The sequence below is a fragment of the Anabrus simplex genome, chromosome 2 (genome assembly GCF_040414725.1).
Source record: "Anabrus simplex isolate iqAnaSimp1 chromosome 2, ASM4041472v1, whole genome shotgun sequence".
Taxonomy (NCBI): Eukaryota; Metazoa; Arthropoda; class Insecta; order Orthoptera; family Tettigoniidae; genus Anabrus; species Anabrus simplex.
The window spans coordinates 652,194,919-652,221,501 of record NC_090266.1 but is presented as its reverse complement, the minus strand read 5'-3'; the positions used below and the strand labels follow the sequence as shown (position 1 = coordinate 652,221,501).

Below are 26,583 nucleotides of genomic sequence, written 5' to 3'. Positions count from 1 at the left end.
TGAAGTTCTTGAGGAGTATGATACAGAAGAGTAGAAGAGACAAAATAAGGAATGAAAAGATCCGGGAAGAAATTGAAGTAGGAAAATCAAATGATAGAATAGAGAAGAGCCAATTAAGATGATCTGGGCACATAAAGCGAATGAGTAATGAAAGAATGCCAAAAAAGGTGATGGAAATGCAAATGCAAGGAAGGAGAGGCCGCGGACGACCACGATTGAGATGGAAGGATACAATCCAAAACAATATTTGAGAAAGAAACCTGGACTGGGACACAGTGTTGGAGGAGGAGTGGTGGTAAGACCGAAGAAAGTGGAGAGGAACCATATTTGCCCCCACCCGGCTACAGCTGGATAATGGGAAATGATGATGATTAGAAAACTGCCTTCGTAGCATAATGGTTAATCTAATTAACGGCTGTGTTCGGGGTCCAGATATAATATAATATAATAATAATATAATAATAATAATTAAATAATAACAATTAAAATGGAACAGCACAGCTCGATAGTGCATCTGCTTGTTATTCATAAGTGTTTTTGTAAGTGTATTATGTGTGTGTCTGTGTGTGTGTTAGTGGCAGTCAGTGTAAACATTTATCAGGATGTCGAGGTAAGTTGCATGCTATTTCTGTTCTACTATTTCGTTAACATTCCGTTATTCAGCTGATCCAGAGCTCTGTACCTGACACTGACCTTGGCAACATTCCCCCTCTCACCCCGTCACCTCTCACCACCGGCTTGCTCCTCAAACAGGCATTATCTCCCTCCACCAATTGTTTACAGTGTTGCCATGTCAACGCACTCTCCTTGGTAGCGCACTTCGACGAAATTCAAGCCATAATGAGGGAAAATAATATCCATATTTTTGCTACTAGCGAAAGCTGGCTTACTCCGAGCATACCCTCTGGTATGGTACAACTTGACCGGTATTCCCTCTTACGTCATGATAGATCCGATGGCAGAAGAGGAGGTGGGGTGGCCTTGTACTGCAGAAACGATTTAAAAAGCCGGGTGATATGTGTATCATCTAACAATGCACAGCTAGGGCCAGAATTCATGTTTGTTGAAGTCATTATTAACCAACAGAAACTCCTTATAGTTGTTGTATACAAGCCGCCCAAAATAACAAATATGACTGAATTCGAATTTCGCTTACTTGACCTACTGCCTAGCTACGAGCATATTATTGCCGTAGGTGACTTCAACATTAACCTGCTTACTAAAACGCACGAAACTAAACAATTTATTGACATGTTTTCTTCCTGTGATATGACCATCCTCCGTTTAGAGCCCACTAATCATACTTACACAGAAAACTACGAAACACACACGCTTATTGACCACATTGTGACAAATAACCCAAACAAAGTCATAACTCACGGCCAGATTCCAGTCCCAGCCATCTCCACTCATGACCTTATCTACCTATCCTACTCCCTCCGAATGCCAAAATATAAACCTAAGTATGTTATTTCCAGAAACACAAAAGACATGGATATGGACGAGTTAAGACATGACGCTTACAATCTACCCTGGAATGACATACTCCTATTGGACGATATAGACGCGAAAGTAGACAAGTTCAACTCCCTTGTAATCACTCTGTACGATAAACACGCACCTAAGCGACAGATAAAAGTTACACGCCCATCTTGTCCCTGGCTAAATAATGAAATTAAAAACATGATGGCCCACCGCGATGCACTTTACCGACGCTTTAAACGAACTCGTGACCAAAGTGACTTCGAAAATTATCGGGTCCTTAGAAATAGAGTTAAACAGTTCGTTAGAAACCGTAAATTTACATATTTGAAAAACATGACTGCAAACATGAATTCTGGCAGTGCTTGGAACGCGCTTCGTTCCTTAGGCATAGGGAAACCTCGACAACAACCCCATGTGCCAGACATACCACTCGATAAGTTAAATGAATTTTTTACTGAAGAAAGAACACCACCTAATGTACTAAATTCCCCAAACTCAGTACCCAACCCCGTTATGAACCCTTCACCTGACAAACAACATTTCACATTCCACCCTGTTACTGCTAATAAAGTTAAAAAAGTATTATATTCTATCAAATCAAAAGCCAGAGGAGTGGATGATATCCCTATAACTTTCTTACACAACATTATTGGTGCTGTTTTACCAATTATTACCCACATTTTCAACTACTGCCTTAAAAACGGAACCTTTCCTTCACTATGGAAACTAGCTAATGTTATCCCTGTGCCTAAGAAACCTGACCCCTCCCTACCATCCGACTACAGACTAATTTCTATCTTACCAGCGATTTCCAAAGCACTCGAGCGTCTGGTTCACGAGCAGGTGTTGGAATACTTAAATAACCATTCTCTCCTAGACCCATTGCAATCTGGCTTCAAGAAGGGACACAGCACAGCAACTGCCCTGCTCAAAGTGACTGATGACATACGGCACGCAATGGACCAAAGACTAGTGACAATACTTACTCTCCTCGATTTCAGTAGCGCATTTGACACTATAAACATCCAGACTCTATTAAACAAGATGCAATCTTACTACTTCGATCAACGAACTATTAATTTCTTTTCATCGTACCTCAAAAATCGCGCGCAACGAATTATAACCCTTGATCAAACCTCTCACTGGCGAACCAGGAAGGAAGGCACGCCGCAGGGTAGTGTTTTAGGCCCATTGCTCTTTATTTTGTATATAAACGACATTTCCTCTAATTTAAAGAATTGTAGCTACCATCTTTTTGCGGACGACTTACAAATTTACTGTCACTGTAAGACCTCTGATTTGCCGCATGCCATAGCAGGCATCAATGCTGACCTTCAGCGACTTAACGCTTACTCCTTGAAAAATTCCCTCCTTCTTAATCCCTCCAAGACGCAAGCAATCATTATTGGCTCTCAAAAATTGTTGGCCACACTAAGATACGAAACTATTCCTTCAGTTATACTGAATGGTAGAGTTATCCCATTCAGCCAAACTGTGAGAAATCTAGGAGTGACAATGAACGAAACTTTAAATTGGTCTGAATATATTAAGAATGTGTGTAAAAAAATATTTTCGATACTTCATTCGGTTAAAAGAAACAGCGATATTTTACCTTGTATTGTGAGAGTCAAACTCATACAAACGCTAGTGCTTCCCGTCCTCGACTACTGTGACGTCATTCTGGTAGACGCAACAAAAGAGCAGACTTCGAAACTTCAGCGGGCGCTTAATTGTTGCCTTAGATTTATATACAGTCTGAGTTATGATACACATGTCACCCCATACTATCACACTATTTCATGGCTAAAACCTGACAAACGACGGATGTATCACATACTGATACAGATATACAGACTGCTCTCTGAAGACAGGCCACTATACATTTCATCCCAGCTTAAGTATTTGTCCTCCTTTCACTGCAGTAATACCCGCTCTGGTTCCTCCCTTTCTATTCCTGTTCACCGCTCCTCCATGTACAACAACTCCTTTGTTGTGGCGGGTTCTAGACTTTGGAATTCCCTGCCTGTCAGTGTCAGAAATTCCACTTCATTACTTAAATTTAAGACTGCTTGCCGAGACTACCTGCTGAATGCAGCTGACTAACTTGTATGACTGGAAAGAATGAATGATCGTATGAATGTGAGTTAGAAAAGTGTAAGGTATTTTTGTGTATGTTATCATTTATTATATAATATGTACTCAAACTCTGCTCTCAATGATGTGTACAGTGGTTAAGTGTAAGAGAGGGCCAAGAGCCCTAACTTCGCCACCTACAAAGGCATGATAAATAAATAAATAAATAAATAAATAAATAAATAATAATAATAATAATAATAATAATAATAATAATAATAATAATAATAATAATAATTCCCACCTCTACTGCCTCAAGGGCAGAATCCCCGAGCGTGAGACTTTGGGTTGGGGGATACAACCGGGGAGGAGTACCAGTACTTTGCCCAGGTGGCCTTACCTGCTATGCTGAACAGGGGCCTTGGTGCTGGATGAGAAGACTGGAAGGGGTAGACAAGGAAGAGGAAGGAAGCAGCTGTGGTCTTAATTTAGGCACCAACCCAGCATTTGCCTAGAGATGTGGGAAACCACGGAAAACCACTTTGAGGATGGTGAGGCAGGAATCGAACACCCTTCTACTCAGCTGACCTTCTGACGCTGAGTGGACCCCGTTCCAGCCCTCGTACCACTTTTCAAATTTCATGGCAGAGTCGGGAATCTGACCTGGGCCTCCAGGGGTGGCAGCTAATCACACTAACCACTACACCACAAAAGCAAATATAATTAAACTTGGTGATTATTTATATTTTTCTAGCAAACGTTATACTAACCTCACACAGCTGCGAATGTTCTGTGGGCTGCCATTTATCACGTCGGCAATTTTGAACCCATTTTTCCCTCCTGTTCTTATCTTTAGGGAATCTAAATAACCGAGTCCCTTTACGTGAATGCCATGTACAATTTGGAGCGATACAATAACCCATGACAACGTAATCTCACTGCACTGTATAACACACAGTGGAGGACTTTGGTCCCAATATGGCCGCTGCCGCAAAGAATTCTGGGAGCGTGACCAGACCTGTGTATATATACCTTGGTTTCTTGCATAATTGAATGATTGTTTATTCCAACCACAACATGTGTTCTTTTTGGATGAGGCCTGCTTTCATCTTAATGATTGTGTGAACAGTCATCATCATCATCATCATCATCATCATCATCATCATCATCATCTGCAGTTTCCAGCTGTTGGCTGAGTCTGCTTGGAACATAAGCCTCTCCATCTCCTGTTGTCTTCCCACGACTTCTCCGTAGTCACTCTTGCCCAGTCCTCACACACTCTTCCACTCCTTTTATCCATCTGTCTCTTGGTCTTCCTCTTGGTCGTTTACCTGTTATGTCCATTTCGTGCATCCTCCTCGGTATCCTTTCCTCTGTCATTCTCTTCATGTGTCCAAACCATCTAAGTCTAGATGCCTCAATCCTATTCTGGAGTGGCTCTTCTTTTACTATGTCTCGAACCTTCTCATTTCTCATCTTATCCAATCTTGTCACTCCTATCCTGCTTCTCAGAAATTTCATTTCACTTGCCTGTATGCTATTCACGGCTCTCTGCCTCATTACCCAAGTCTCAGCTGCGTACATCAGCACAGGTATATAGTACATCCCGTATATCACTCTTTTGCTTCTCTGAGGGACATCCTTGCTCCAAACCAGGCTTCTGACACTTTTCAGGAATGCTCCTGCTTGTCTTCCATGCTCGTTTATTTCCTTATCATTTCTTCCACTTTCCTCTATGATACTTCCCATGTACTTGAAACTCTCTACCTTCCTAAGCTGTTCCCCTCCAAGCAATATCCCTCTTGTAGGTCTCTCCTTCTTTCTAGTTCTGATCACTATCTCGCTCTTTTGGGCATTAAATTTCATTCCATATTGTTCCACCTCATCTACCCAAGCATCTAACTGTTCCTTGATATCCTCTTCCTTTTCTCCCCAGACTAACAGGTCATCTGCAAACATCATCACTTTCATTTTTCCTTCTCCAATTTTTCTTGCCACTTCTGTCATTATCTTGTCCATTGTTACTACGAAGAGCAAAGGTGACAGAGCACTTCCTTGTTTTAATCCACCTTTTTGCTCAAACCAGCCTGTTTTCTCTCCTCCTATTTTCACACAACTGACACTCCCATTGTACATCTCCTTCACTCTTTCTATGGTCTGTTCCTCGACACCTTTTCTCTGTAAGGCTTCCCACACCTTGTTTCTACACACACGGTCATAAGCTTTCTCAAAGTCCATGAAGGCCATCACAAGATCCTTACCCCGTTCATAATGACGCTCTTGTAGCAGTCTTACTGAGAATATAAGGTCTGATCTGAAGCCGTACTGCTCTTCTCTTAACTTTTCTTCCACCCTCTTTCTGATTCTATTCTCCAGAATCTTCTCAAACACCTTTGCACAGTGGCATATCAATGTGACTCCCCTACAGTTCTTAAACACTTTTCTATTCCCCTTCTTGAAAATAGGTATGATTACCCCCTTCTTCCAATCTTCAGGGGTCTCGTCTTCCCTTCCTTCCATACTACTTTCAACACACAATAAAGCCACTGTTTCCCTACCTCTCCTGCTGCCTTCACCATCTCAATACTCACTTCATCTAACCCTGGGGCTTTCCGTCCTTTCATCTTGTCCAGTGCTAGCTCCACTTCTGCTCATGTTAAGGTCATTTTATTTTTCTATATTACTTCCTCCCTGCTTCTACTTTCCTCCTCAGTGCATCCTTCTGGGTTTAGTAAATCTTCAAAATATGCCTTCCACATTCCTTGGAGTTTGTCCATTTCCTGCACTTCATTTCCATTTTTGTCTATCATTATAACATCTTCCCTCATGCTTTTCCTCTTACTCTTGACCATTTCTTAAAGTCCTTTTTTATTTCCTTTGCTACCCTCTTCCATCATGTTTGTCCATTTTTCCATCCATTTTTTCTTTTCCTCTGTTACAAACATTTTAGCTTCTTCCTTTTTTGGTCTTATAATCTTGTCTTGTCTCTGTTGTCCTCTGTTGAAACCACACTCTGAAAGCTTTATTCTTCTCCCTAACTGCCGCTTTGACTCTGTCGTTCCACCATGGGGTCTCCTTGCATCTTTTCCTGGCACTAGTTCCCCCACACACTTCCTCTGCAGTTTTTACTAGTGTCCTCTTGAACCTTTCCCATTCTGCCTCTCCTGTTTTTGTCTCATTTGATGGTAAATTCAATCTTATTTTTTCCTGGTATTCTTCCTTGGTTTCCTTTTCCTTCAGTTTCCATATTTTGATATGTCCTTCCTGCTTCTCTGTTCTCTTTCTTTCCGTCATTATTCTCAGTTTCATTACCAATAGTCTGTGGTCACTATCTAGGGCCTCTGATGGTATTACCCTTACATCTATAACATTCCTCTTCATTTCCCAGTCATAGATCATGTAATCTACAATGGATTTCCTAGACCAGTCACTGCTATACACGTTATCTTATGGCTTTCTCTCTTTTTTTAACCACGTGCTCCCGACCATCATCCCATTTCTTTTGCAGAAATCTAGTAGTCTTTCTCCTTCCTTATTCCTATTTCCCCATCCTTCTGCCCCAAGCACATTCTCATAACCATTCCTTTCCATGCCTACATGGGTATTCAGGCCCCACATTACCACGTTATTTTGTAAATTCAATTGTCTCTCCAATTTTTCCTCAAAGTCATCTTTCTCTTGTTGTGTGCATCCTGCTTGTAGAGCATACACTTGTACAATTTCCCAGGTTTTTCCTTTGACTGTTATTTTGACTTTTATCAACCTGTCACTTATCCCTTTTACTTCCTCTTTCAATCCATTTCTTACTACCACTCCTACTACATTTTGCTTTCCTTCATCATTTCCTATCTAGTACAACCAAAAACCATTCCCCAGCTCTTCTTACCCTCACCCCTCCACTTAGTCCCCTGCCAGCCTTATTACATCCAGTTTTCTTCTTTCCAACATGTCTACGACCTCTTCTACTTTTCTGGTCAATGTTTGTATATTCAGTGTGCCAATTCGTAATCCTGTTCCTCACCAGGGTCGTCGTCTGCTACATCCGTCCGGCTTATCGTTCCTTGATTCCTTGAAAGCGAGTTAATATCCATCACCGGCTTGCTAGGCCTGTCGTGACTTCACAAGAGCCCCGTTAACCGCCATCTTTTTCAGGATTCCCATAGGGCCTTCACAGCTACCGTAGCGGTCTCGGGGCACTCACAGTCCCCACTGTACTTCACCCCCACAGGCTATTCCCTACTTGATGACGTTGCCCATCTCCCACAACGTGGACGAGGGGTTGGACTTGTGGGAGACAGTCATAACTCTTGCTATTGGTGTGCAGAAAATCCTAATGGTGTTTATGAAGTCCCTCATTATGAGAGGAAGAATGGTGTTTGGTGTGCTGTTAGCGCAAGATGACTAATTGAGCCTATTTTTCTTGAGACAACAGTAAATGCAGAGAGGTACCAATATGACATTTTGACGCCATTCTTCCATCAGTTGATGGAAGAAGAAATATTGTGGGGGTGGTTTCAACAAGATTCAGCCCCTGCTCATACAGCTAAAGATTCCCTTCTTACAATCTCGGAAGTGTTTGCAGACAGAGTGATCAGTGCTGGTCTATTTCCCCCTCATTCTCCAGATCTAACAGTGTGTGATTTTTACTTGTGGGATAAACTGAAAGATAAAGTGCATCAAACCAATTCTCTCACATTGAAGGAAATGCAAGAAAACATTACAAATTAAATCATACAGTGGCAAAACTCACTCGCATCAGCCAAAATGTGGTTACCAAATACAATGCCTGTATAATCCAGGAAGGATGACATTTCCAGCATATGTTATAAGGTAAGATTTCATATAATATAGTATACACGCTTAAAGCAAGGCAGTTGTGCACGACAAAAGTTCGGCTGAGGCAACTGCCATAGTGCAGAATACAAACACCGTGCGTTCAGTCTTAGTTTAAACAGGAGACCCTGTATTAGTTCTGAATTGGAGTGGAAGAGCTGCTTGCCTGGCTTACTGTACTGAGAATCTGACACCAATAACTGTTCAAAAATAAGGTGAAGTCACCCACTTTGCTCACCACTGCTCTACTTCAATTGTAAACAAGCGGTATCACACATAACAGGATTGTCCGGAAACTTTCAGCACTATAGTTTATAGTCGATGCATTTTTAAAAAACAGAAAAGCAGAGGGGAGGGTACCAAACCATAGCTTCAAATAAGATATCTTACAAAAATGCATACTCCTTTCACCTCTCTATTGTTTCTCTTTCTCCATATTCTACAAACAGCATTACCAATTTCTGTTCTTTTACCTAAATACTCTTTTTCCATTCATTAATGATCAGGTAAGAAAACTATACTACACTCCCATTAATGATCGGACACCCGTAGGTACTGGCTTAAATGGAGCCATTATGGTGTCTGTACGACAAAGGTGGCACTTTGCCGCTATCACAGCTTCTATCCTTTAAGGAAGACTTTCCACTAAGTTTCGGTGGATGTCTGCAGATATTTTCTTCCATTCCTCCTGCAACATGGCGAACAGTTCTCAAGCCAGTCTAGTCTGGCTGTTACCCAGTGCTGTAACTCATTCCAGAGATGTTTAATTGTGTTTAGATAAGGGCTTTGGGATGTCCATTCGATTTCATTCACTCCCACTCCCACAAACCACTCTGTTATGTCCTTTGCTTTTTGAACATGTGTACTGTCATGCTGAAAACTAAAAGGGCCATTACCAAACTGTCGCCACAGGGTAGGTTCCATAGAATAATTGTCCAATACTGCCTGAAAGGCTTCAGAGGACCTAAAACCAATGGATGTAGACCTAACTACAAAAACAGGTCCACGCTATAATGCCTCCTCCGCCAAATTTCACAGTTGGAACGATGCACTCCGGTAAGTAATGTCCACCTGGCATTCTCCACGCCCATACACATCCGTGAGACTGCCACATCGTGCAGTATGATTCGTCAGTTCAAATGCTACTCTTCCATTTGCACCACTGTAACCAGTGACAAGTGTTCATGTTGGTGATCCTTGGTTTATATTCTATAGCTTGTCTATGGAATCCAAGTGCAAACACCGCCCTATGAATAGTACGAGTATTGGCATCACTTACAGATGTCAATCAAAAGTCTGCAGCCATAGCTTTTAATGAAGTGACCACTCCTCAGCCTTAAGGTCTGCATATTACGAGGTGGTACATGGTCAGCATGATGAATTCTCTTGGTCGTTGTTCTTGGCTTTCTAGAACAGGGCCTTACTTCACCGTCAGATAGTTCTTAAATTGTTCTTACATAGGCTAATTGGAGGATCTCGGACTAGCCCTCACTTCCAAGTAAAAATCCCTGACCTATTTGGAAATCGAACCCAGGGCCTCCAGGTAAGAGGCAAACTCGCCACCCTAGACTGACGGACTGGCTGCTAACAAACAGGGAATTTTATATTCAGACAATAAAAGAAGCCAAACAAATTAATGAAGAATTCAGAACATCATCTTGACAGGACACTGGAAATAAAATGGAAACATTACGCCTGGCTGCTGGGATATCTTAGTTAGGTTTTATAAAGAACAGAAATAAAAAAGTTTTCTAGTCTCAAAGCTTATTGCTAAAAAGCGATGATGATGATGATGATGATGACGACGACGACGATTCATGGTCTCAGTTACTATGTAGCAGATATTTGATGAGATGCCATTAAGACTACCTTCGCAACAATTTGTTGATGATGATGCTTGTTGTTTAAAGGGGCCTAACATCGAAGGTCATTGGCCCACGCGACAATTTTGATGTTCCATTTTACTCTACCAAGTGGTAGCGAAACTGGAACTCTGTAAGGCAACGTATGACAGAATATTAATCACTTTTGTCAGATAAAGTGTCACAAGAGATCTTTTACATGCTGACATAGTACAATATGAAGTGCCAAATGGACTTTCCTCCACCCTTCAAGAATCCCCAGGTTTGAACCCGTGATCACCAATCCACAGAAGATTCCTCTGAGTAACACTGGGAAGATAGTTTAACACACTCCCTTCTTGATTACCTCAACGCTAGACATACGAAACAAATTTTTGACAACCAACTCCATGTAAATGGTGAAATCAGGGGATTAGGAATTCAATGGCAAGAGAATGAGCGTGGTAACAGAATTATGACCGAAGTTCTAATCAAAATGGTCATTTCCTTTTGCTATTGTTTTCGTGTCATGAAGACTAGGACACATCTTATGACGACGGTGGGATAGGACAGGGCTAGGACTGACAAGGAAGTGACCATGGCCTTAATGGAGATACAGACTGGTGTGAAAATAGGAAACCACAGAAAATCATCTTCAAATCTACCAAAATGGGGTCAAACCCAACTTCTCCTTAATACAAGTTAACAGCCACAAGGCTTGAACCACACAACCAACTTGCTAGACGCAACAGTAAAAAATAAATAACAAGCGTCATAAAGCAATGATGTGAAGTCGTGTGGCCTCTTGTGAGGCCTGGTGCAGATCTTTCTATCTTACAACCATGGGTGTGTGATGATGATAACAATGAGGTAGAGAGAGGGTGAAATCCAGTGTGTATACATAGCCTACTTCATCCTGTTGAACAACTTCAAGGGGTCTGCTCAAGGCTTAACATTTCCATCTGATGGACAAATCAACATCAATTGTGTCATATACCCTCACTCCAGATGAACAATGTGGAGAGATTTGGAAATGAACCTAAGCTTTTGGCTCACATCCTAGAGATTAGAAATTGTATACCAACATCTTTCCTATACTGCCAACCAAAATTCTGATGGTGAAAATTCTCTCTACCAATGGGTCTCGAACCAGCTAACCATGGCATTAGTCCGTAAAGCTTTGATACCTTTAACTGTCATGGCCAACAGGCAGGCTAATAAAGCAGTACAAATACGATACAAGGATACAAAGTATGAAGTAGAGTGGAGAGACAAGACTGAAATGGCAGCATAGAAAAATAAATAAATTTTGTTTAACCCCTCAGCGTCGCAGCCATTTAAATAGCTTCCTACCCCGCGGCCGGATGAGATTTCAAGTACGCACGACTGAAATACATCGATTCACTTAAAGCGTTACTACAAGTATAAGAGTAGCCCGATTTTCACGAAATTTGGAATTCCTTATGACAGAACTAAGTACATGCAGATAACTACATAATTGTTTCACATTTCCGTAGTAATTTAGTTCCGTGTGATAGAGTTCGAAGCACTCTTTGAGACAGGGACTCAAGTCACACTCCTGGCAGCAGTACACTGACGTCTTCTTTCCGCCGTGTTTTGAACACAGGATACAATGTATCTGAGGTTTGGATTTCCAACTCTTGGGTGCTAATTTCCTGACAAAATGTTTTTCCTGCAACCTTGGAACTGTATTATCTGATGCGCGCCGGCCTTGAATATTTCGTTCCCCTCCCTCCCGAGCGTATTTCGTAAACAAACCTTTCACCAGCTGAACCCGATAAGGTAATTGCTCAATATTTGTCTCTGTGACCTGAGTGAGTTTTATTACAGAATTTAGCAATCAGAATTCACCGTTGAAAACTTCTCTTTGACCTGTATAATTATCTATAATCTCTTACACGAAATTTCCAAGTACTGTTTCCTCCTCATCGTCACTCTCTTAATTTACCACTGCTACATCATCTATTTCATTATCACTGCTGCTTATACTGTCACTACTACTTCCGACTAAACTTTCATCTGAATTATACAATATTTCAAGCACGTTACTGTCAGTCAAACCACCGCTGAGCGCGGCGCGTCACACGGACTGGTGAAGCTGCAGCGAGACCGAAAGCAACAGGACGAAACTGAATGAGGGGAATAACATTTATGACGAAACAAACCAACTCGATACATATTTCAGATAAGGTTGAAACATCGTCTTTCAAACGAGATATATACCATGAACAACTGGTTCTCGTATCGTATGACAGAAAGCAACACTAACCGATGCCTACACAGAGCGCTCGTGGAGAGTTACGAAAATATTACAAGCTGAGAAATAAAGACAAATATAATAAATAAACCGATGTACAAATAGAGCAAAGAACATCACACGAAAAGACAAACTTCTCAGATCATCATTTTTTATTTTATTCCGTGACTTTAAAAAAAGCAAGAGATTAGTGCTCGGACTTATTTGACAAATAATTATCCTTGCAAAAACAACTACATTATAACGATTTTTCAATTCTTATTTACAACACTGATAAACCCGAAACTGTCTTCTTGGAAACAAAACAAGTTGCATATCAGTAACTCCAAAACTCTTCGTGCTATAGCCGTAAATGTGAAACCATGTATGGGTCTATACCACGTATAGAGGTTGGCGGCTACGGAAGAAAAGAGGGTCTATACCACGTATAGAGGTCGGCGCTGAGGGGTTAAGGGACTAGGTAGTGTTCTTATTGGATGATGAGGGGGCCAAAGCCTACGACTAATTATTCACTCATGAAAAATGATATCTTCTTTAGCAGAAATATCTCAACTAGAAATATCCATTGTCCAATACAATATGGCATCATACTGATAGCTAACACAAATGAAAAAAAATTAAAACCCACAGCTTGTTTACCAGGTCAGGAATGGAATGAATGAAGCCCCCATCTAGCGGTGAGGACAGCAATTATGCCAGCTGCCAAAGCCTATCGCAGTCCTCCGGGGCAATGATTGCCTTTCAAGAAAAACAAGATGGTTGAAAACCAGTGTGACTTTCATACCACCAAAGGGTTACCATCACCAGAATCTGAATATACAGAAAGTAATGAAATTTGTGAGTTAAAGAAATCACACAACGTGGAGACTCACCCTTAATAGGAAGGAAAAACTGAATAACTTGTAAAAAAATGAGTACCATATCTGTAATGTATGACCAAGATGAAACAAGAACTACAGCAAAGAGTGTGAGAAATAGAGGGAAGATGGTTAAACACACTTGTTTTTTGCAATACGAATAATCATCTCAATATATATATTTTGATAACTTGCATACCTGCAGAAGAAATGTATCAGCGAAGTCTTGGGCATGTTTTATTCGAGCCAACTGGAATGTTGGCAGACATGGATCATCTCGTTCAAAATCATCTTCAGTCTGTACTCTAGGAATGCTATTCAGTTTGCTGAGATTATGCATTTCACTATCATTGGCAAAGAGGATAGTGTTAGCCCAATCTGTGCGTACCGTATTGTTGCTGTGCCGTATTGTAACGGTTTGACTGAGAGATTCTGTCATTTGAGCAAACTGCTTGGCAAAACTTCTCCCCAGAGCTTGAACACTACATTCTGAAAGAGAAAGAGATGGAAAAGATTAACAAAGAAATAACAAATATGGTACATGTTTTTAATCATTCATTTAGAAAACTGTTCATCACTCCTACCTGTGGTCGTGACATCCACTTTGAAAGAGACTTGGGATTCAGAAATTACTAGTAAATAATAGAAACTGTCAGTATATGGCTCGGTTTCTGTAAATATATATTCTGCGTCTTCTGTAAGGTTACCCACACTAATCAATGGGTTGTATGATGGAAGAGCTCTGGCTCGTAAGGCTAAGCTTTGTATACAGTACAGCATACTTGAGTTATTATGAAATAGAGCCACTGAGCTTATTTCAAATTCACAGTTGGAAATCTTCACAGAGAAGTGCCAGGTACCAGCAGGAATAAATATTCTGTAACAAACAAGAAAATTTTATATTAGTAAAAGTGAACAGAAACTGGTAATTTCAACTACAGAGTAGGAAATCCAACACATAATAATAATAATAATAATAATAATAATAATAATAATAATAATAATAATAAAAACATCCGGAAGATAGTAGGTTCGAATCCCACTATCGGCAGCCCTGAAGATGGTTTTCCCATTTTCACACCAGGCAAATGCTGGGGCTGTACCTTAATTAAGGCCACGGCCGCTTCCTTCCAACTCCTAGGCCTTTTCTATCCCATTGTCGCCATAAGACCTATCTGTGTCGGTGCGACGTAAAGCCCCTAGCAAAAAAAAAAAATAATAATAATAATGTTATAGGTTTTAAGCCCCACTAACTGCTTTTAAAGTTCTTTGGAAATAACAAGGTGCCAGAATTTTGTTCTGCAGGAGTTCTTTTATGTGTCAGTAAATATACTAACATGAGACAGTCATATCTGAGCACCTTCAAATACCACCGGACTAAGCCAGGATCAGACCTGACCATTAGAGCTCAGAAGGTCAGCACTCTACTGCCTAAGCTACTCAGCCTATCTACAACAAGAATATAAACAGTTAAGGAGTAAGTTTCAGGGAGATATGGAATGAAATTGAAATTGGACAAACCAGATGGATTTCTAAATAAATACTGTATGGGTTTAACAGCCTCAAATTCATTCATCAATCACAAAGATTTAAAAAAAAAAAATTGCGAGAGGAGAGCAGAACTAAGGACCAGATTATTATGACAAACAATTTAAAAAATGCCATTAAAAAAAGATTTTAGTAACTGACATAAAACTAAAGACAATGCAGTATAAAATTATCTTATCATGAATGATTAAATTTCCTTCAGAAAATAACAGCACAAACACAAACTTAAAATAAACAAAATACAGGCCTCTAATATAGAATTATACAGGGAGAAGCAGTAAAAAGTTACTACGCTGTGCAAGGGATGTCGGGGGACAGAGACTGCCTGCAATCCATTGCTAGACTCACCAGTAAGCTGTAGCAGCGTGGGCAGGCATTCAGTGTCATTACGGTAGGCCTAAATTATAATTAAGAGTTAATGAATGACATTTAAAACTAATGTAGATATTACCTTTTCTGTACACATTCAGTTTTAAAGTTCTCCACAAATAAAAATCACACACTTAAATCATGGGATGAAGGAGGCCCGAGTCCACGACTAATTATTCACACATCGAACCTCATTTCTTCTTTAGGAGATATGTCTTAACTAGAAATATCCATTGTAAAATACATATTGATAGTTAACACAAATAACATTCAACAAGTGTAGGAATGCAAAACTAATAACGCCAATAATGTACGCTCAACAAGAATCCAGTCATAAACTAAGCCTTCATTCTGTACGCTTGCCGCTAACCATGCGCTAACTGTACACTATCCCTGCCACTCGGGAACAAAGTAAGCATTTCCCCTGTCCACTTGCACAGCAGCATCAGCTAATGTGCTGGTAACATTTCGCTGCCTCCCCCTGTGTGTTCTTTTAATTCACCTCAGCCTGGGTTGCACTAGACCTTAAATGTCATTCTCAGCTTGTTGACTGTAAATCTTGTACAGTAATCAGTCAACAGGTTATTACACATAAAAAAGCTATCTTCTACAATAACTCATATGATCAGAGTATACCGAGGTGGGAAAGATTGTTGAGTGATAAATCCTCTTTCATCACATCCAAGGAGTAGTTTTACTACAGAGTATATCTGCGATTTGAATATTAGTTTTATACCTGGTAGGAGGGTCAATCAAAAAGTAAGTTACACTAGCTCACCACGAGAGTATGCTGTGTGCCATGACCATGGCCGTGGCCAATGCGGAGCAAGCTACAGTAACTGCTGACATGTCCGATAGGAAGGTTGGTGTGGTATACCAACGTGTTGTGTGTGCAGAGCGGGCTAGGCTCAATGATCCGTTAACTGGATATTCACTCCAAATTGGAGGTGCGTGCAACAATCAGATTTCTATGGGATAAACGGCTCAATTGTCCAACTTGTTGGCTGAATGGTCAGCGTATTGGCCTTCGGTTCAGAGGGTCCCGGGTTCGATTCCCGGCCAGGTCGGGGATTTTAATCGCTTCTGATTAATTTTTCTTGCTCGGGGCTGGGTGTTTGTGTCCTTCCTAACACTCTCCTCTTCATATTCACACAACACAACACACTACACTACCAACCACCACAGAAACATGCAATAGAGATTACACCCCTCCATATAGGGTTGGCAGCAGGAAGGGCATCCGGCTGTAAAACAGGGCCAAATTCACATGTTCGCACCCGTGACCCCACACGTGTGGGACAAGCGGCTTGAAAAGAAGACGAAAAAGAAACAGCTCAATTGCATGAACATTCATTGTGAAATCACTGCTGTATATGGTGAGCATCCAATTTCTTGCCCAGGTATTCTGAAGTGGTGTAAGCAATTTGACACCGGACACACAGATCTCACGGACGAATATTGGGAAAGCAGGCCCGCAAAGTCCAGTACTTATGCATGTGTTGACTGGTTGATGGGATCACTAGAGAGAGAAACGGCGCATAACATTGCAGGAAATTGCCAGCATGCTGAACATTTTGTCTGGCAGTGTGTTTTCCATTGTTCACCAGCACCTTGGATTTCGTAAGCTGTGTCAAAGATGGGTCCCACATCTGCTCACCGATGTTCACAAGGGATGTTTCCAATATTGTCACTGGCATTTTTGCAACAGTATTCTGTGGAGGGAAATAAGTTTCTGTGGCGAATCATGAGAAACAGAGAACACTGATGGAATGGGTGCACACCACATCACCACCACGAAAGAAGACCAAGGTCCAACCTTCAGCAGGAAAGGTAATGGCGACAGTGTTCTTTGACATGGAGGGTGTGTGGTGCACGTAGAATTTATGGCAAAAGGCACGACAATCAGCTCAGCTTCGTATTGTCAAATGCTGAATCGGATATGTAAGGCAATTAAAGAAAAGCGGCGGGGAAAATTGAGCGCTATATAATTTTGTCGCGCGATAACACAACACCTCACATGGCCCGCCAAACGTCCAAACTGCTGCAGCGATTCAAGTGGGAGGTATGGCAACGTCCTCCATAGAGTCCAGACTTAGCGCCATGCAATTATCATATGTTCGGTAAGATGAAAAAGTATCTCGGTGGACGATGATTCCGAAATGATGAGGAGGTGAAAGCAGCTGTCTCCAGGTGGTTACACAGCGCTGGAGGTGATTTCTACGCATCCAGAATCGAAAAGTTGGTTGACCATTCCGAGAAATGTTTACGGTCTCTTGGGGACTATGTGGAAAAGTGAACTTACATTGTATATTGTCATAGCCGTGTTACACATGTGTAGGTGGATTCATAAATGGTAATAACTTGTAAGTGTAACTTAATTTTTGATTTGCCCTCGTATTCTTATCCAGCACTATTTTGCAGTTTACATGCAACAGCTGTAGCAATTTTGCCACAATCGTAATTAACATCAGCCTCCAGCTGTTTAGTTAGTGAAATGGAATCTACATTACCTACACCCTTCTCTGCTGTGAGGTATTAGTCGACGATACAAAAGTTCAACTTACAATACTACCGTAGATGCTGAACGGCCGTCCACGTTTAAGAGAGCGTATCTTGAGCAATTTGTATTGAAGCAGGTTCTTCACAGTCAAAAACTCATATTATTTGTTTCACTACTTGGAAATTTTTCACATTAATACAATACTATGCACACATTTCACCACATGCCCCAGCAGCAATGCGATATCTTAAACTTCTGCTTTGAAATGTGTAAATCGCAAGGGTGCTTTTAAGAAAATCATTTTAATGTTAGCCACAAAACCTAGTGGTGGGGACGGAGTGGTTCAGATTGGAACAAGAGCTATGACATCTTTACTCTGTTAAATCGAGTACAGAAAGAAATACAATATTATAACAGTAAATTTAAACTTTACATTGACCTTCTAAGCTAAAGCATACATTAATAAAGAAGATTATCAATTATTAACAGTGGTACAATACTCACTACTTTCTATTATTGATTATTTTCATAATTTTCATACCTATATCTTCATTATAGACTGTTATGCCTTTCAGCATTCAGTCTGCAAGCCTCTGTGAATTTACTAATCGCTCTATTTGTAACTAGTTCTGTGGGCTCGTTTAGTTCTATATCTCTTATCTTTAAATAATTAGAAACTGAGTCTAACCATCGTCGTCTTGGTCTCCCTCTATCACTCTTACCATCCATATCAGAGTCCATTATTTTCCTAGGTAACCTATCCTCCTCCATTTGCCTCACATGACCCCAGCACTGAAGCCAGTTTATGCATACAGCTTCATCCATCGAGTTCATTCCTTAGCTTTTATTTCCTCATTCTAAGTACCCTCCTGCCATTGTTTCCGTCTGTTTGTACCAGCAACCATTCTCGCTACTTTCATGTCTGTTACTTCTAGCTTATGAATAAGATATCCTGAGTCCACCCAGCTTTCACCCCCATAAAGCAAAGTTGGTATGAAAAGATAGTTTAGTCCAGGAGCTGACTTCCTTCTTACAGAATACTGTTGATCGCAACTGTGAGCTCACTGTAGTAAGTAACAACTTTGTTAAGATAACATCAGTAATGGAATTAAATAAAGTATACAAACAAACTCAATTCTTCTTCTTATGACAAGCAATTAATATTAGAATCAGACACAATACATTCTGCACAGACATGGTATGGAAAGTATCTTTAGTGCTCTGTATTGCAAGGAGCAGGTGTTATATAGGATGAATTTCTATTCAGAAACATCAGAGTTTCAGCTCGTCATGAAGAAAGGAATTATTAATTAATAACAGAATATTAACCAAGTCGAAACTGAAAAGCAATGGATTCCACGAAAAAAAAAAAAAAATCTGGAAAAAAGGCAGGTGGAGGCATATCGTTCACACAAATCCTACCCGGCCTGCTGGACGGAACTATAGATGACACATACAAATGTATTACCTTTCCATACATACAACTTAGACAACATTTTTGTTCATCTCTGTCACAGTATTTAGTTATTTCACATCAAGTCTATCAATCAACAAGTCCCACAGCTACCTGACAAAAGCTTAGATTAACAATATTTTTAAGTATGGACTTATCTAATAATGATGGCTGCATCTTATTTTAAAGACACTTTCTAATGGACAATGGAAAAAGGAGGTCTCTGAACATAACAAGAATCTCTTCCCTACTTGATAAATGTTACAAAAAAGGAATATTAACAAAAATTTGAGAAGCGGGAAACAAATATTCTTATATATATTAAAGAAGGAAAGAAATACTACAAAATACTTATGTGAACACTCACTTGTAGTAAGAGAAATGATCCACAGTGGTAACAATCTTGGGAACCCCAGGACTAATAACAGGAATTCCCATAACTTGGGACCAAAGAGCCACGGAACCCAGACTGTAATGGCACTTATGTCCGATACCCTGTAATTAATAATAAACAGTTAGCAATAAATTTTATCATAAGGTTTATGAAGGTTCATACATAATAGAATTTGGGAAGATGGGTCCAATATATCCACAGAATGATAGTTCACTCACAAGTACTAGGCATGACAACTGGAACTCAGATGTCAACAAAATTAATGTCAGGGGAAAGTATAGTTAAAATAAGAAATACCATTGGAAAATTTGTTCCAGTGGTCAGTAGGATCCTAACTACAAATATGCTAAGTTGGTGACACATTTATCTATCTCCACATCACAATGTGTGAGCAGCTACCTTTCAGACACTTGCCTGTGGAACATAAACTCAACTCATAGGTTCAAAACCACTGGACATCTTCAATGTCCTTATTTGCCACTTTTCTTTTTGTCATAGTATACAGTAAAACCTGCCTTAACGGACACCTCTCACTGGCGGACACCCCTCATTGGTGGACGATTTTCTAGGTCCGTAATTAAATACCATGTTGTGTACGAGTAATTTACCCCTCTTATACGGACACCCTTTATTACGGACGCGGACACACCATAGCCACGACAAACTCCAATTAAACCTCTCCTAACGGACACTTTCTTTTTCAAAAAGTACTGTATTTGTGTCCTGTACAGTATGTATTCGCTTACATTTTGCACAGGTGGTACTTCCAAGAACCGCAGACACCGTAACTTTTGGTCCAAGCTGTACACATTCTTGGAAGGCAACACTAAACTATGCTATCACTTCCGGAAGCTGTGTGATCTGACATGCTCGACAGCGCTGGAATTCGTACCTTCACTGTCAGATTACTTTTCATTGACTCATGGGCTTTTGGTGTGTTCAGTTTTACGTTAGTAAGTTGGTGTAAACATAGCTCCGAGGAAGTTTTAAACTCTAAAAGGAAAGGTAGGCATAATAGACTATCATAAACGTGAGAAGTGTGGCGTGTGTAAACTTTGTGTTCAAGATTGGAAAGTCACAGGTAGCTGAAATTGTGAAAATGCAAGAGGAACTAGTGAAAGAATGACATTTAAATGGCAACGAACAGCGCATTAAACTGTTTCAAAGTGGTAGCGGAGCTCTCATTGACAAGGCAACGCTAGAGTGGTTCGCTAAAATAAGAAGTCTGAATGTCCCTGCGTCAGGACCAATGATACAAGCACAAGTGTTAGAATTCGCGGCAGAATTAGGTATTGGAGATTTCAAAGCCTCGAATGTCTGGCTATAAAGATTCAGAAAGCGACATGGTATCAACTTCAGAGTGATTTGCGGAGAATCATCCAGTGTTAATATGGAGATTGTTGAAAACTGGCAAGAAAAAAATACCTTCAACCATAGACGGGTATGCTCTTGAAAATATTTTTGATTATTTTTCCGTGCTTTACCCGACAAAACTTTGTGTTTCAAAGGAAATCGTTATACTGGTGGAAAAGTCGCAAAAGAACGTCTTACGGTCTTGTTATGTGCAAGTATGAGTGGAGAATGGGAGAAGCCCTTTGCGATACGAAAAGCCGCAAAACGAAGGTGTCTTAGGAATATGGACCTTACAAAGTTTGGCAATGAATGGAAAGCGAATAGGAAAGCATGGATGACCAGAGAAATAATGACAGAGTGGCTAAGACAATTGGACAGAAAAATAAAAATGATACGCCAGGAGCGAAAGTGTTATTATTCCTCGATAATGCAGCATCGCATCCGGATACAATTAAGTTGCAAAATGTAAGATTGTCTTTTTCCCACCAAATGTAACATCAGTTTCCCAGCCGCTTGACCAAGGAGTGATCCAGATCTTCAAGGTTATGTACAGACAGTTAGTGATGAAGCACATAGTATCAGAACTTAACGGAAATGAAGTAACCCTTCAAACACTTACAAAGGTACTGAATGTTCTCCAAGCAATTTCGTGGATAACCAATGCATGGAAAAATGTTACAGCCTCAACAATTCGTAACTGCTTTCTGAAAGCTGGGTTTCCCGCTAGTGGTGGACATCCCGAAATATAATTGGATACCCTTCCTGACAGAATGGAAACAACACAACAGTTGATTAATGCAGCAGGTTAAAGTATACAAGTGAACACCTATATCAAAATTGATTCAGATATTCCAACAGAGTGTGAGTGTGGAGACACGAAAATGATTCTTCAGTCAATCCAAGGGAAGAAGGACAAAAATGAAGATTCTGATGAAAGCAGGAGTGAAGATGATGCTAATGACAACTTTGAAGAAAATATGGAAATTAACGTGTTGCCAATAACCTCGTACAGAGAGGCCCTTGGCTTTGTTAAGCGACTGAAATAATTCTATTATAAACAAAACGATGAAAACGGTGTCAATTTGACCCAGGATTTAATTGCACATAGTGAAAATATCATTGCTAAACCACAGTCGACAAAACAAACAAACATTAAGGATTTTTTCAAGTGCTAATGTTTTACTGTACTGTGCTAGAGATTGCTACATGTACATATTGATTTAAAGTTTCAAAAACCCATATGTTCTTCTTAATTGTAACATGGTGAATGGTAATAGTGTACAGTGTGCTCAATAGAGGTTTCCATAGCAATGTTTTTGTCTCTTTAACACAGTACATCGCAGCTGCAGCAGCCCACCTACAACTTTCTCATGCGAGTGCAGTGCAGTATATTGTACAATACTGTATACAGTATACAATTAAAGGCACACTTGTGAGAACTGTTAACACATACAATACATGGGTTATTGTGTTCCAACTTATGTTTAATGGTACCAGTTTCATAACCTTTCTCGGGCGGTCATCCCTTCATAACAGACTTTTTTTTTTTTGGTCCCGAAGGTGTCCGTTATAGAGAGGTTTTACTGTATTATTTTATATTATTTTCGGCAGCTGAAGTCGCACAATGTTTCAAGTACGTCGCTTATTCACTGTCACTACTAGGGTATAAATTGACATAGTGTTTAAGATGGTACATGCAAAAAAGTAAACAAAACACAAGATGTTTCTGCACCATGAACATTTTATAAAAGAAAAGTGTTCACAGTTGCATTTCTTAGATCAATACTCTATAGGAAAACACACTTTATTGACCTTCATTCAGGACGTAACTTTTGAAGTGAACCATGTATACCACATGTCATGAAACACGGGAGATGATACATGGTTCTGAACATGTTAACGAATTTTCACTTCATTGCCCCTTTTACTAATCTGTTGTTCTTCTTGTAATAAATAAATACTAAGAAAATCTGTACCTTAATTAAGGCCATGGCCACTTCTTTCCCACTCCTAGCCATTTCCTGTCCCATCGTCGTCATAAGACCTATCTCTGTCAGTGCGACGTATAGCAACTTGTCAAAAAAAAAAAATTGTGAAATTTACTTTGCCCAATTTTGAAAATATATGTACATGTTCTTACATCTGTCTGACAACTGGGTCAATTTAACATACAGTCCAAGAGATCCTTTTGGTTCTTGCAAACATCAAAACACAAACGGTAATAGTATGCCATGAAATGGGCGCTAAAAGCTACTCTAGTAAACAGTCTGCTAGGAAAGTTGTAGTTGTTGTTGTTATTATTATTATTATTATTATTATTATTATTATTATCTTCCCAACAAATTTGCACTTATCTGAATTCACCATAAATATCTAGTCCCACCCATAATATGGATTATTTACATAAAGCAAGGTTAATATAAAAACTAGTTGGGTGCCAGTTCTGTTACAGCGAGATTTTACAAGGCTATACTGGGCAGTGTAAGAATGTCCATAGACAATATTCACTTTGACATCACAAAATAAAACCAAGTTCCACTATTGCCACATGACGTTAACTTTCCCAAAAGACATATGGCAACAATGACATATGAAAATAGTACAACATGAGAATGAATATCAGCATATCACAATCAGAATATATGGATCATGCCTGTCAAGTGTCCAAGAAGAGCATGTACGTGTCAGCTAACATCCAAGTGTCTCTCCTTGGGTGCTTTCTTTTTCTACTGGTCCACACCATGTGGCCTTTACAAAGGTCACTGTAATAAATGCTCTGTGTTGACAGTCTACTAATCATCATCTATTCTATGGTACATAATACGAAGATTTGAGAAATCCTAACTTCCCATTGGCTGATATAAAACTGAAAACAAACGAATAACTCTACATCGCCGTCATACATTGATTAATTATATATAGTTTCTACAAGTCATATTTTCAGTCCCCAGCAACCTTGAATATGATTACACACTGGGGTTTCAGGAATCTGTATATATTCACAAAGGACAAAGTTGTTTATGCTGATCTTAACCATACTGCACAAGTCTCACTAACCTAACTTTCAATTTATATAGAAGAATAACACATAAAATAAATGGATATAATAACTATATAGAATACAATTGGTGTCTAATTTGTGAATGTTACCAGACGCATGTCCCAATAAATTCTGTTGACGTCTGAATAAATCTTATGGTATTTATAAATGCTCGTTTTTACACATGGGGTTCATGGTTCAGTTCTGTTACAGCAAGATTTTACAAGGCTATACTGGGCAGTGTAAGAATGTATAGTTTTCTTGATATCATTTCAACAACCTTATCCCCTATAAATGTTAGACTATGTTTTACATTGGCTGTATCTATATTCACAGCCAGAGGCGGATCCAGGGAAGGGTTAAGGAGGACTTTATCCCCCCTCCCACTAGCTACATAGAATTTTTATGTTTGTCTGAACTTCCAAGATTTTCGGGCTCAGGGTTTGATGTCGGATCAAATTTGTCAGGAAAATATATTGGAACCGAAGCACCGATTTTAAAAGAGCAACCTCTGGTATTTTACACACATTGCTTTAGCCTACAATTGAACTTGTGCAATAAAAAAACTAATTAAGAATATGTTAGGGATTATCTCATCAGTGACAACGTTTGTCTCTGCTTCTGCGAAAAGAATATCTGCTCTTCAAAGAGTTATTAGTGAACCTGATATCAGTGAGTAAAAAAACCCAAGTAAAAAGCATTTTGTTCTACTCAATGGATAGAAAGACATGGAAGCTTCACTGTATTTCAGGAACTAATATTGCATATTGTAAGGCTTCTTGAACAAACAGAAGAAGATCCAGATAGTGAGAAGTTAAGCAATGCTTGCCTTAGGCACGGCTTTGGGAAGAAGTGAATTTATCATTGGTTTGGAAACAGCTGCATTGTCTTACATTGGCACTGTAATAGGAAGGTTGACTATAATTAAAAAAATACCGGTGAAAGGTGTAAAGGCATTTTTACTGCAGCAAATGATATGGCTGCTTCAAAGGGTAAAGAAATCAGTCTCACATGTACTTGTGGCAGGTAAACTCAAAGAATGAATGTGTCAACTAAGGATCATGAGGAATACTTCAGGAAGGTAGTAGGCTATTCTTGCCTATTTTCGACCCCTTAATAAGACTTTGGGATAATGTTAACAGAGTGGCCCCTTTAGAAGGTGTTATTCCCAGTAATTTTTCAGTTTTCAGTAGACGAAATTTTTAAAGCAGCAGAGATGAATGAAGCAAACTGCACAGCAATTAGTGCTGAATTAAGAGCAGAAATATCACTATGGGGATATAATTGGACAATGCCTACTCATCTAGAAGGAAATAGAAGGCCAAAAATGTGCATTATTAGCTCTATGTAAAGAAGACTTATTTCCCAATATTAGACTATTGCAACAAATATCTGCCACCCTGCCAGTCATGACAGCCTCTACAGAGAGAAGTTTCTCGACCCCATATGAGCTAAAAACCTACACATACAATGGGAGAGAACCAGCTTAATGACATTACATTAGTACATAACCGTAAGGAAAGAGCAATAAATGTTGAAGTCAAAACCACGAAAACTGGATTTTTCTAACTGGTCAAATGTTAACTGATGATGTGAACTGCTAATACCCAACTTGGCAGGTTCGATCCTGACTTAGTCCGGTGGTATTTGAAGGTGCTCAATTACATCAGCCTCATGTCGATAGATTTACTGGCACATAAAAGAACTCTTGCAGGACTAAATTCTGGCATATCGGCATCTCCGAAAACCTGAAAAGTAGCCAGTGGGACATAAAGCGAATAATAGTATCATTAATAACCTAAACTAGTGTTTACTATATTATAACAATTTCCTTAAAATAAAATTGAGAAATTTAATCACTACGGAAGTAAAATGTCCCAAACACTCATTTTTCCTTTGTGATATGGTCATTTCTTAAGATAGCCCATTCCTTTAGGGAATTCTAGATCTGCCTCTGTTCACAGTCAGTCTGATCTGAATTAATTACAAATTCTACATTATATTCTGGGTTTTGCGAGAGAGACATTTCTGAAATCTTTCCGTAGAACTTAAGGTCTCTTGAAGAAGGATGTCTTTAGTTTTCTTATAATGTGTTACTTTGTACTGATGTATTCTGCAGGATTATTTAAAGAACTTTAGCCACCCACAGGATGCAGAGAATCTAAATTGAGATGATAAAAACTGTACAGCTGCTACTATAACCCAATGTGAAGAAGTGTGCATGTGACTGCATTTTATGTTTTCTTGCTTTCACAAATAATTTTAATGTCCATTTATTAATGATGTCCAGGTGGTCTAGTTGTGTTCCACCATTTTTAATATCTTTCCCCCACACACACACACACACACACATTTAATTGTTCCTTTCATTTCAGGAAGTTCCCATCATATTTCTGTCATGTTTTTATCCTTCAACTGGGGTGTTGTTTTGCAAGGTTTACTATTTTGGGTTTTGCATTTAAAAACACCCTGCCATAATTCCTGCATTTACGTAATGGATTGTGTAAGTCACTGGATGTTGTTAGAGAACTTACCAATGGAGAATGATTCATCATCAGA

The 26,583-nt window shown here is 39.6% G+C and overlaps 1 protein-coding gene across 3 annotated transcripts in view; it reads right to left on the bottom strand.

Annotated features, from left to right (window-relative positions):
- LOC136864316 (post-GPI attachment to proteins factor 6) overlaps positions 1-26,583 on the bottom strand; it is a 226,121-nt gene that overhangs the window by 120,028 nt on the left and 79,510 nt on the right. For all 3 annotated transcript variants that reach the window (XM_067141134.2, XM_067141135.2, XM_067141136.2), the window contains exons 4-6: positions 19,605-19,732; positions 13,952-14,244; positions 13,567-13,856 (exon numbers count right to left, since the gene is read on the bottom strand). In XM_067141134.2, coding sequence (XP_066997235.1) covers positions 13,567-13,856; positions 13,952-14,244; positions 19,605-19,732 — 711 coding nt within the window. The remainder of the gene's footprint in view (positions 1-13,566; positions 13,857-13,951; positions 14,245-19,604; positions 19,733-26,583) is intronic.